Below are 13,298 nucleotides of genomic sequence, written 5' to 3' on the forward strand. Positions count from 1 at the left end.
CAGACACACACAGTCAGAAGACAGACACACACAGTCAGAAGACAGACACACACAGTCAGAAGACAGACACACACGCAGTCAGTCAGTCAGTCGACACACGTAGTCAGTCACCGCACACGCAGTCAGTCAACAAACACAAACACTGAAACACGAAACTCACATCTTCCAGCACCCCGACGGTATGACGGCAAATTCCCATCTTGGTCGTGAAGCTGGACGTGGTGGGCGAGTTGTAATCCTCTCGGCTGTAAGTCACGAACTCAGCCACGCTCATCGGGTCAGGCATCGCGAAGCTAAACCCACCCGATCCGGACCACCCCGCCCTACAATGCGGCCGTCTGTGCTTATCGCTTTCGTTACGTTTTCGTCAATCACGGAACGTTTAACCAATACCTGCACACGGCGAAAACCGTCGTTCTTGTTTTACTTTGTCGGGCGTTACATGTGCGGAATGGTCCTGCCGCAAAAGGCAAAATCAGCAGTTGAAAGGCGCCAACGTACACAAACGCGCAGAGTCCCACTAGTACACCGCCCAGCATTGGCCGGATGCTTTGGGATTGGGAGGGATTAAAAAAGAAAAACTCGAAGGGCGGAGACAAAAAATGGGCGTGTCCTCGAATAGCCGATTCTGACGAGGGGATTTCGCGCCTTTGTCATGCGTCACGTGACAACCCCAATGATTTGTCTGACCGGTAAAGCAAACATTTTTTTTACCATTCACAATATAATTAGGTGTCCTAGGTTTATCAAAATAATAAAATTGATGAACTTAAGGCAGAAACCGGTTCCTTCATGATGTAACCGGAGAACCCGGTGCACATGGCAGATGAAAGGAATGCTCGAAACACAATGGAACCAGGCGAGGTTTTAAAACGCGATTTCGTGATCTTTTTCATTCCAACCATTGTCCTACTTACCTTCAGAAAAACAGCATCACACACATAATGATTGACTATTTTCTCCAAAAAGGGCCATCTATATATTACGTACACATTTTGACACCTCTCTCCGATGTGTCCGTCTTTACTTCTGCTTTTTAAAAATCAACTAGTGGGCCCGTCGATCCAATGGACCAAACTTTCATTGGTCTTCACCACCTTGTAGCATACCTATCTGCCAGACCCGTAGTGTTTTGGGTCCTCTGGGACTTTTAGTTCTTCTGATTCTTTTGGGGCGTCAGGGACGTTTGGGTCCCCTGCGTCTTAAGGGTATTTAGGGGTCTTAGGGATCTCAAGGGTCTTAGGGATCTCAGGGGTCTTCAAAGGTTGAAGGGGTCTCAGCAGCCGAAAGCGTGAAAAGCCACATTTCAATATTACGTAATTAATTAATGGACGTACATAATTAATAAACACAAAAAGTATGCCTCACACACACCAACAGACCTTATCGATTGTTTTTTTTTTTTTTTGTATACAGAATCGAGGCTCGTGTAAGAGCTAGCATATTGAACATGAAAACATGCACAGACACAAAACATACAATGAAGGGAGGGGGAGAGAGAGGGAAGCACACAAGCACAACGACAGTAGAGAACAGGGATGCCCATATATCTGTGGAAGGGGGAGGGCTGGGGAGGAGAGAGGTGTCCACGATATAAAGCAAATGAACACGACTAGGAATTTCAGGAAAGAAGTTGGGGATTGAAAGAGGCGGATTTGAGGTGTTTTAACAGGGGTAGACAAGATCAAGGTTTTGGATGGGGGTAGATAAGAGATGGTGGTGAACAGCTGTTTTAAAGACTTGGAGGGAGGAGAGGGATTGAAGAGAGTGAGGGAGATTGTTCCAGAGGCGGGAGAAAAGAGGAATGAAAGAGTGAAGGTGAATAGCGAGTCTTGATTTTGGCAGTTTAACCATAAGAGGGTTGCTGGCAGATCTTGTGCGACCTGTAGGAATATTTGGGGGGTAGAGCACAGACAGAGCAGGGGGGGCAAGGCTGGAGAGGAGTCGGTAGAAGACAGAAAGACCACCTACCTGCCTGAGGTAAGAGAGAGAAAGGCCCTCAGAATCAGCTTCATCGTGGGAGATTCCAATGATTCTGAATGCTTTGATTTCAACCGCGTGAAGCCGAGCTAGGTGTGAAGGAGGAGCACCAGCCCAGAGGGGAGAGCAGTACTCCATTGAGCTGTGGATGAAAGCTTTGTAAGTGGTGAGGAGCTCAGAAGTGCCCAGAAAGGACTTCGCATGACGGAGGATGCCCGGTAATGTTGGCTGACTGGCTTTGGGGGCCAGCTTGGAAATGTGGTTTTCCCAGGAAAGATCATGTCAGATAGACCCAAACGCTTGATTAACAGAACTTCTTCAAGAGGATTTTTCAGAAAGTATATGGGAGGGTTGTCCAGACGGTCTTTTCAGCGAGACAAAGTGAGAGTGTGAGATTTGTCGGGATTGAAAGACATGTTCCACTTGTTTGACCAGTTTGAGATATTGTCCAATTGGTCCTTTCTGTTTGGTCCCACATGACCAAACCATCTCAACCTGTTCCTCTTCACAGCATCAATCACAGGCTCTATTCCCATCATCTTTCGCAATTCATCATTTGTCTTTCTCTCTCTCAACGATACTCCGCACATCCACCGAACCATTCGCATTTCCACGCTTTCCAGCCTTCGTTGCTGCTCGACATTCATGACCCATGTCTCGCTCCCATAAATCATAACACTTCTCACACATGCAGCATACACCTTTCCCTTCAGCTTCAACGACACTCCCCTCCTCATCAGCACGCCACTCAGTTCCCGAAACTTCTTCCATGCACATCTCACTCCAGCAACCGTTGCCGAGTCTGATCCACCTTCTCCATTCAGCATGTCTCCGAGGTAGCAAAATGTTTTCACACCTTCCAGCTTCAAGCCGTCTCCAAGATCCAACTCAACATTTCCTCCATCTGCAGCTCCCTCTGGCATGAGTCTTGAGCCCTCAGTCTTGAGCGTAGAGAGATATTGTTTCCTGGCTCTCGTGAGGGTAGACACACACTTGTTCCGAGCTTTGTGAAAGGAATAGAGATTGCCTTCAGTTGGATTTGCCTTCCAAGAGGCGAAGACAAGTTGTTTCAGGGCAACTGCTTCACCACAATATTCAGTGTACCAAGGATGGGAGGTAGCGTTTGACAACTGAAGACGAGATGGGATAAATCGATGCATGAGAGAGAGCAGTTTACTTTGGAAGAATTCCCAGGAAGAGTTGATGTCAGAAGCAGTAGAGATGGAGTAGAAGTATTTGAAGTAGAAGTAGATTTGTAGTAGAAGTCAACCAATTTAGTGAAGAGGGGAGCAGGGGAGTTTACATTATCCGAGTAACAAACATCGAGCATGTCTGCATACTTTCAACCTCCACGGGTTGATGTTCCCCACTTTACCAAGAATAAGAAGACCACTCTTTTTGCATCTTTAGATGCATTGGGCTGACGAAGTAGTTTCTTGGCTATTGGGCACAATACTGCATGGGTACTCACTCCGACACCCTGTCATACATCCAACATGTTCACCAAGTTTCGTCCGAGGAGGACCATAACTTTGAGTTGTCGTGCTTTGTGTAGTTTTGGCCCTATCTCTAAATGGTGTGAAACGCTAAAAATTATAGCATCAGGATCTTCACCAACATCTAATCATTTCAACCTTGTCATACACCCAACCTCTCCACCAAATTTCATCTCAATTAGTCCACAACTTTTTGAAATATCCTATTCACAGACAAACAAACAGACAAGGTTGAAAACATAATCTCCGTCCACCATCTGCGATGAAGGTAAAAATTAGAAACATTTCATGAGATATTTATTTTATGGCAAAATTAATAAACCATGCCACCATACACAAAGCAACCATTTCACATCAATTTCTATCGCCATACAACAACAACAACAACAACAACAACAACAGGCATTTTAAAGGCCATTTTCCCTGCAAGAGCGGGGGTTCGCCTTGCGGACTGAATGCATGACATTGCATGATTGCATGACAATCTTCTCCAGTTTGCTCAATTTTCTGCATCTCCCCTTGTTAACCCCCTTGCCCGCATTTCTTCTTCGACCATCTTTAGCCAAGTCTTTCTCGGTCTTCCCCGTCCTCTACTTCCTTCTACATTCATTTCCTTCACTCTTCTCAACCAGTCACTTTCATCCTTCCTCAACACATGACCAAACCATCTCAAACTGTTTCTCTTCACAGCATCCATCACAGGCTCTATTCCCATCATCTTTTGCAATTCATCATTTGTCTTCCTCTCTCTCAACGATACTCCACACATCCACCGAACCATTCGCATTTCCACCCTTTCCAGCCTTCGTTGCTGCTCTACGTTCATTACCCATGTCTCGCTCCCATAAATCATAACACTTCTCACACATGCAGAATACACCTTTCCCTTCAGCTTCAACGACACTCCCCTCCTCGTCAGCACACCACTCAGTTCCCGAAACTTCTTCCATGCACATCTCACTCGAGCAACCTTTGCCGAGTCTGATCCACCTTCTCCATTCAGCATGTCTCCGAGGTAACAAAATGTTTTCACACATTCCAGCTTCACGCCGTCTCCAAGATCCAACTCAACATTTCCTCCATCTGCAGCTCCATCTGTGCACACCTTACACTTGAATGTAGCTGACAAACTGATTAATGACCCTCTCAAACCACTACATTTTTGATGAACCAACTCAGCGCACATTGTACATTGAATGGAATTCACTCCGACACCCTTCCTGCATACAGCACACGGCCACTTCCCAGTTCTTTCCACCTCACCACATGCTTTACCACTTGCCATCACCTTCGTTTTTCCGATATTCACCTTCAGACCTTTTGTCTCCATACATTCCTTCCACTTGCTCATCTTCTCCTCCAATCCATCCATACTTTCGGCAATCAACACCAGATCATCTGCATACAACAACTCCCACGGAAAACCCTCCTTTACATTCCGAGCCAGCACCTCCATCACAATTACAAATAGTAGTGGACTTAGTACCGACCCGTGATGCACTCCCACCTTCACCTCAAACTCACCACTGTTCCCGTCCTTCGTCCTTACTGCTGTGCACGCTCTTTTGTACATTGCCATCACCACTCTGATCAACCATTCCTCCACTCCTAACTTCCTCAATGCCCATGTAACTACTTCACGTGGAACCCTATTGAATGCTTTCTCCAGATCAACAAACCCAAGAAACAACTTCTTCCTCTTCTCCATGTACCTCTCCTGCAACTGCCTCACAATAAAAAGCGCGTCTGTCGTTCCTCTTCCTCGCATAAATCCAAACTGCATTTCATCAATCTTCACTTTCTTCCTTATCCTCCTCTCCTTCACCCTTTCCAATACCTTCATTCCATGCTCCAATAACTTTATCGCTCGATACAAGCCACAGTCCAGAGGGTCACCTTTCCCCTTGTATAGAGGGACGAGGGTACTCAGTTCCCAATCCACTGGAATGCGGCCTTGTTTCACCACCAGATTGCAGATCTCTGTCATTCTCTTCACACCCCAATTTCCCGCTGCCTTCAACATATCTCCCACAACTCCCGTCGGCCCTTCCGCTTTTCTACTCTTCATTGCTTTTATCGCTTCCTCAACTTCCTTCTCGGTTATCTTCTCTGCCGGTCCTAAAACTGGGTTACTCTCTATGTTGGCATCCCATTCATTCTCTGCATTCAACAGTATTTCCATATATCTCTTCCATCTTCCTTTAATTCCATCTGGGTCCACAACGATTTGTCCCACTTCATCGTTCAAGCAACTCACCCCCATCACATCACACCTCTCTTTCGCTATCTGCTTTGCAATACTTAATACCGCTCTCTGACCCTCTTCCAAATCCAAGCTTTCTCCGAACATTTTCCTAAATGCCTCCTGCGCCTTTGCTGCCTTCTTGGCTGCCTTATAACTTTCATGCTCTACCTTTTCTGCCCCCATACCCTTCGCCTTCTGCCACTCCTTGAACTTCTTCCTCTTCTCGTCAATCTTCTTTCCAACTTTATCATCCCACCAACATGTTTCCGAGTGTCTCGGTGGTCCTTTTGTCCATCCACATACTTCACCAATGGCTCCCAAAAGACTATCTTTCATTGACATCTAACCACTTTCAAGCTCAACCACATCATCCTCCAACACATTCAGCCTCTCTTTTAATGCCTCCCTCACTGTCACCTCTTTCAACTGTTATGGATTCGTCACTTCCGTTGTGGTGGTTTTCATCCACTGTAAACATTTTTGATTCCATGTACTATTATTGTTTTCAAAAGGTTTATTGTGTATGAACTGTTTTCAAAAGGTAGAAAAGTATGTTTTAAATGAAACAGGAACCGGACGGCGACGAAGAGGAGGAGGAGAAAAATAAGGCGGAGCGAGTGAAGTCAGACAAGAAGCTTGTTGCTTCGGGTTCTGGAGCAAACGTTGACGAACGAGTCACTAGCGAACTTTGGGTTTCCCGGGAAAGGGATTCCTGCGACAGAGTGGTTATCGCTGTGACAGATTAACCTGCGTGTCAGGTTTTGCATTCGATTCCGAAGAGAATCATTGGACTGCCGTTACGTCTCGAGTACGGCCGTCGGCCATTTTAACTCGTGCGCTTTGTGCGTCGAGCAAGGTTTCTTTGCTTCGCTTCAGCCTTTGCGCGTCGCACAAGGTTTTTCTTTGCTTCACGTCAGCCATTTTCACCGCTTTCAGACGTATCTGGTGTGTGTGTGCAATGCAGATATACCTGAAGGTAAATCTGAGGTTTGCCGACTGCGAGCTGTGGAACGTCCATACCCGAGGGTGTGATTTCCCAGTCGCCGGGAGGGCGCCTTTGCACAGCTTTGGCAGCCGGACTGTAACTGCCAACCCAGCGGGATTCTGTCTCAATTGGACATTGATCTGTCGATCGCTGGAGCGGATCGACTTTGGCTTGAAGCCGAAGAATAGAGACATTGGGAATCTTCTTCTTTTTGCTCACTTGGAGCACAGTGAGTTATATTGTACGAACCTGATGGTACCATCATAGGAATGATATACTATTTGTTGTACAATTGATTACTATTGTTTTTGTACTGTTATTCTTGTGTGATCTTAATACAATACCTGTGGTTTGTAACAATTGGTGTGGCTTCACCATTGATCTTTGACATACAGAATAACACATTTTTCTGCCGTGACTCCTCTCGGGGCTCGGAGGTACACCGTGACGAGGGGGTCGGGGAGGAGCACGTAACACAACCTCCACACCTTCATTCTCGGTTGGTACTTCACCCGCCGAGCTCTCCTCGCACCTTTCACCCTTATGTCGCAGACAACCAAGTGGTGCTGTGAAACAGCCTCCTCCCCTGGGATCACCTTTGTGTCCCGGAGGTGCCCCCTATCTCGCCAACGCACCAGCAGGTAGTCAACGGTTGTCGTCGACCCACCTGACGTGTATGTAACAAGCTTATTATCCTCTTTCTGGAACTGAGTATTACAAATCAACAAATCAGCTCCATCAGCAAACTCCAAAATCCTTTCACCTTCTCCATTTCTCACACCATATCCGTAACCCCCATGAACTCCCTCAAAACCGTCCATACCGTCCAAAACATACCGTCCAAAACCGTTCCATCGCCATACATTTTATATAAAAAGAAAGCTCTCTCCAATGAAGCAGCTTTGAAAAAAGAGCAAGTTTATTTACATCACAATCAACACATGACAAAGGCAAAATACTTATTTTCCCCAAGAAAGCATTACAATTAGCAAATCTGTGATCCATACCCTCGGGTGTGATTGGGGAAATCCGTGAAAATGTGTCCTCCCTGGTTCCACTAAACCACAAAGGTAATCAAATAAAGTATCTTGAATTGAGAAAGTAGACAACACCATAGAATCTTAGATCGACGAACTTCAGGGCAATGGGAAACTGGACCTGGGTATAAATCACACACACACAATGATTCATACCTTTTTGGGGTGTCTACCATAAATAACTACATAAAATGGATTAGCTCTTCCAACAACACCCACTTTAACATTATCCAAAAAACACTCGTAAAACAAATGAATAAGTTGAGATTGCAATTGATAAATCCAAGGATAGAAGAGAAAGACATGATAAATGGGAAAATAAAAGTTATAGCATCGCAGCTGGATAATCAACCTATGCTGGTGAATAACAGGGATGTCGTCGAAGTTTAGGAACTTATCCGAGTTAGTTCTACAATTCATCGTTATTCAGATTATTGCAATTGCAAAATGTGAAAAAGAGAAGTTTAGGAACTTATCCGAGTTAGTTCTACAATTCATCGTTATCAGATTATTGCAATTGCAAAATGTGAAAAAGGAAAAAGGAAAAAGGATTATCAGAGGATAATCAACCTATGCTGGTGAATAACAGGGATGTCGTCGAAGTTTAGGAACTTATCCGAGTTAGTTCTACAATTCATCGTTATTCAGATTATTGCAATTGCAAAATGTGAAAAAGAGAAGTTTAGGAACTTATCCGAGTTAGTTCTACAATTCATCGTTATCAGATTATTGCAATTGCAAAATGTGAAAAAGAGAGCCCCCCCCCCCCCCCAATCACCCTTTCTAAATGCAGAATGTGCCCCAAACAAACAAATGCTTTAACAAAACATTACAAGTGGTAGACAAATTTGTACAAAATGGAGGAGCCTGTGGGGAAGAAACAATGGCTTTTCATTACATCGTGAAAATGAATGCTCAAACTACTGAGCATGTTTGCAGCTCTTTGATGAGATTGCTTTCTCTCACGTCTGAAGTTCAGGGAGGAGCTTGCATATGCATTGTATTACATGCAGGACAGACTTCAGCACACCTTTAAAAAGTATTGCAGAAATCCTGGCAGACAATGGACAAGTCACCACTCTTACCCTTCACATGTTCCGAGCCCCGCAAGGGTCGCACGCTGTTAGCCAGGAACCCATTCCTTGAGACCCTTCGTTTGATCTAAACTTCGTGCTCACCTCTACTCCCCTTGTCCCTGTTTATATAATCGATGGAGTCTAAGCTTCATGCTCCTACCTCCACCCATCAAGTCCTTCAAATGTCAATCAATGCCATTTCATGCTGTCTCCATTACCTACCAATGAGCTTTTCTATTCTAACTAACTCTATCCTCTTCTTTCCCCAATATTCTTTACTTGAGCTGACGCCGTTTGTCTGTATGTCCCAATCTCCTCTATTGTCACAGACTTGCCTAATGATATACAAGTGCGTATTTGCACATAATTGTTTTGTAATTTTGTGCATGATTTCTTTCATAAAAATGTGAAAATAATTTGTTTTTGTTTTTTTCCCAATTATCATCCCCAGAGGGATCATTCCCTAGAGGCACATTCACACACTTATATAAAGCAATAATAAACAAGCATTCTGAGTATTGCGCTGCAATACATGTCCCCTACCGGCAGTCTGTCGTCCGGAAAACTGTTGGGGAAATTACCAAAGTTCAAAGTGCCATAACTTTGTCAAAAATGATCGAAACGTCGTGAAGTTCGAACTTGATCTGTAACTTATCATGAGGAAACCATGTACCAAGTTTGAAATCATTAGCATTAAGAGTTTAGAAAAAAAAGTCCGGAAGACTGTTCTTTGCGTGACGGACTGACAGACTGACAGACAGACGGAGGGACGGAGTGCAAACCTATAGTCCCTTCCGGTGTACACCGGTAGGGGACTAATAACACGACTATGTAAACACGACTTTGACAACAACCATATCGGGGTGGGAAGTCCACCTTTCTTTTTGGCACCTTCTGCAGTCTTTTCAAAAACGAATCGCTCATTCATATTTATTATATCGACAACATATAGAAAACCAGATATCTGCGATCAAAAAACGATCGCCATGGGTAAGCCTCCCCCGGCGCCCGCGATCCAATGATGGACATGTTTTTTTTCGGGCCACCATATGGCCTTGACCTTTAACTCGGAGGGGTATGAGGTAAATTAAATGTAAATGTGTCTTACTTGATGCTATCTAGAGGGCAATTTTGTTCTGATTTGACAAAAATTAGTCAAGTTATGGTAAAAAATGTAAATATTAATATAATTAGGTCATGACCTTAAATTATGTCAAGATCAAAAACAAATGTCAACCAATCCTGCATACTTTGTGTTCCCATTATTGATGCAAAATTGCATTCTGAAAATCCCAGCCTGCTCCAATATACAGCTTGGACATTGGCTGGCAGAAAAAAATCCTAAATAGTGGTTTAGTACTCCTAGGGATCGAAGAAACTCAGAGGTACCATTAAAAATTGGAGATACTAATTGCAGAAACAAACCCTACAACAGTTATAAGCCTCCCACTATTCCATTAAAGGGGGGGGGGGGGTAGGCTTAATAAGTAAGGTAATATTTTAGAAAGAGCCGATGACTGGACTATCTTGATAGATTATAAACTTGGATCAATAGCGTTTCCTCCACAAATAATTAAGACTGCCAAAATGTAATCTTCGTCTCTGGAAGGACAAGGAATGTGGTTCTTATCTAAGTGACTGTCCCAATGAAAGAAAATCTGGCTCATGGATGATGATCTGGATCTCATGTCAGGAGGAAATGCATGTATCAAGATTTGATTGCTGACTGAGGGCAATGGCTGGTATGTACATTACTTCCCGATTGAAGTAGGCAGTGGAGGATTCTGCAACACTTCATTTCGTAGATTTCTGATTGCCATTGGTATACAGAAGGGAAAAAGGAAAACCACGATGGACACTACAGCCAAAACAGCACTTGGCACCAGCTACACTGTCTGGTTAGATCAGAGTACTAAGATATTGCAACCAGATGGAATTACTACAATGATCAAGAATTGCGAAAGAATTCGAATTGCGAAAGATGATGGGAATAGAGCCTGTGATTGATGCTGTGAAGAGGAACAGGTTGAGATGGTTTGGTCATGTGTCGAGGAAGGATGAAAGTGACTGGTTGAGAAGAGTGATGGAAATGAATGTAGAAGGAAGTAGAGGACGGGGAAGACCGAGAAAGACTTGGCTAAAGATGGTGGAAGAAGAAATGCGGGAAAGGGGGTTAACAAGGAGAGATGCAGAAAATAGGGCAAAATGGAGAAGATTGTCATGGGGACCGCAAGGCTAACCCGCTCTAGCAGGGAAAATGGCCTTAAAATGCATGTTGTTGTTGTTGTTGTTGATCAAGAATGCACTGAGGGAAGCATGATGGTTGGGATGCCTTCAAAATAATTAATGCACCAAAGTGTGGTCCAAAGTCCAGAGACCTCAGAGCATTGGATGACTGACCTAGACACGTGCGGAAGCACTTTCCAAGAGTTACCTTAACATATTACTTCATGAGTACTCATCTCCGTAGAGAAAAAGGAAGGTTCCGAAGATGACTGTACTGGTGTTATCATCAATAAACTTTGTTTACAATGATACCACTCACAACTGTCAGGATTGCCTATTTCCTCCCCTCATTATTTCAAAACTCTACTCTTCATCTTCTCCCCCATAGCAGCCATCTTCAAATGCGCAAACCTTTCAATATCCTGACAACCCCCTCCTGTTAGGGCGAGAGTCATATCAACGTGACTGTCATCTAAGCTAAACCTGTCGATCACTGTCTACGTCCGTCTTTCCATCAGCCGCATATGTTGTGGGTTTATGGGTGTATGCTGCACGTTTTTTTGTCAGTCTTACATGCAATCATCCAGCTCTTCTACAAACTGCAACTTCTGAATGAAAAACAGTAAATGTGATATGAAAGTGGTGCTACATCATGAAGCAATAACTCCAATGGGAACAGGCAAACCTAATGGTTATCTAAGTGTTCATCTTACAGTCATACAACAACAACAACAACAACATGCATTTTAAGGCCATTTTCCCTGCTAGAGCGGGGGTTAGCCATGCGGTCCCCATGACAATCTTCTCCATCTTGCCCTATTTGCTGCATCTCTCCTTGTTAACCCCCTTGCCCGCATTTCTTCTTCCACCATCTTTAGCCAAGTCTTTCTCGGTCTTCCCCATCCTCTGCTTCCTTCTACATTCATTTCCATCACTCTTCTCAACCAGTCACTTTCATCCTTCCTCAACACATGACCAAACCATCTCAACCCGTCAACCCGTCAGTGCAGGGCCCATGGAATCATCCTAACTTTTCCCCCCCTTACAGCACCCCTGGTTGTAGCTATATGCAGTAGGGTTCCCTTCATTGTTATTCAGTGCGTATATACATTTTTGTTTTCAACCCCACACAACACACACAGCCTAGCCCCATTACACCTACATAAACCAACCCTCTGACTTGCTGATCACTGCATTTCCTCCCATCCTCTTTTCCTCCTTGTATGGTATACAAAGTCAAGGTGAAATAAAATGTTTCCTACTGACCATCACGCACAAAAATGGAAGTAGCAAAAAGTGGAAATGGGCCTGTAAATTACAACAATAATTGCTCGTAACTCTGTATCCATAAACAGTGAATTTAAAAATGAGGAATTAGAATTAGTTTGATGGGCCCAACAGGATGGTGCAGAGGTAGAATACGTTATTGGACTCCCTCAGTAAGTGCACTTATCTATGAGCCGTCTAGAGTGGGTTTGAAAATCACACACGCATGCACGCACGCACACACAAGGCCTGGGCGATAATGGAAAAACTTTATCAAGATAACGGGCCTGAGTATCGCGATAATATAATGGAATTAAGTGACTTGAGAACCATGTAGCATACAATAACAATCTCAACAAGAGGGAGAATTGCTTTGCAATAAATGTCCCCAAATGATCCCAATGAATGTTCTTGTTCCAAGCACTCAGCAATTGTGAGCCATATACAGTAGGACAAATTTTTTTAAGTATGCAAAGCTACACAATGAGTTGAATTTTCTGTAACTTATCATAATAAAGCCATGTACTGTGAGAAGGTTCAGTTCAATATGTTAAAGAGTAAGGAGAAAAAGTCTGGAAAACTAACCCATGTAGGTATGTATAATGTGATATTCTCTCAGTACAAAAAGGGCGTAACTCCTTGAAAAATTGGTGAAGTGCCCCAAAATTCAAACATGTTCTGTAACTTATCATAATAACACCATGTACCAAATTTCAGTTGAATATGTTAGCGTATAGGAAAAGGTCTGGAAAACCACAGGTGTGACGGACAGAGAGGGAGAAAAATCTATAGTTCAATCCGTCCGATGAAACCGGTAGTGAACTAATAAGCCAAACTGAACAACCTTTGAATTACGAGTGTGTTCGTAATCGATTTCGTAATTCTATCGCAATTTGTTTAAAGTCAAACCTCATTTTGTCCGGACAAAATAGCTTGCTCCGTTTGCTGAACGAATAGACGAGCAGTTTGCAAAGTATTTGTATGGAA

The 13,298-nt window shown here is 43.8% G+C and overlaps 1 protein-coding gene and 1 long non-coding RNA gene across 3 annotated transcripts in view; both read right to left on the reverse strand.

Annotated features, from left to right (window-relative positions):
- LOC137421784 (arf-GAP with SH3 domain, ANK repeat and PH domain-containing protein 2) overlaps window positions 1–544 on the reverse strand; it is a 170,413-nt gene extending 169,869 nt beyond the window's left edge. For both annotated transcript variants that reach the window (XM_078773312.1, XM_078773311.1), the window contains exon 1: window positions 161–544. In XM_078773312.1, the coding sequence (XP_078629438.1) occupies window positions 161–286 (126 nt within the window). In that variant the 5' untranslated portion in view covers window positions 287–544. The remainder of the gene's footprint in view (window positions 1–160) is intronic.
- A 7,059-nt stretch (window positions 545–7,603) lies between these two features.
- On the reverse strand, window positions 7,604–10,464 carry LOC144891041 (uncharacterized). The gene is made up of 2 exons (XR_013622672.1): window positions 8,314–10,464; window positions 7,604–8,095 (listed from the first exon to the last, which is right to left on the reverse strand). It is a non-coding gene; the product is annotated as an uncharacterized LOC144891041 (long non-coding RNA).
- Window positions 10,465–13,298: the final 2,834 nt, after the last annotated feature.

The sequence above is a fragment of the Myxine glutinosa genome, chromosome 2 (genome assembly GCF_964187855.1).
Source record: "Myxine glutinosa chromosome 2, kmMyxGlut1.1, whole genome shotgun sequence".
In the NCBI taxonomy this organism is placed as follows: domain Eukaryota; kingdom Metazoa; phylum Chordata; class Myxini; order Myxiniformes; family Myxinidae; genus Myxine; species Myxine glutinosa.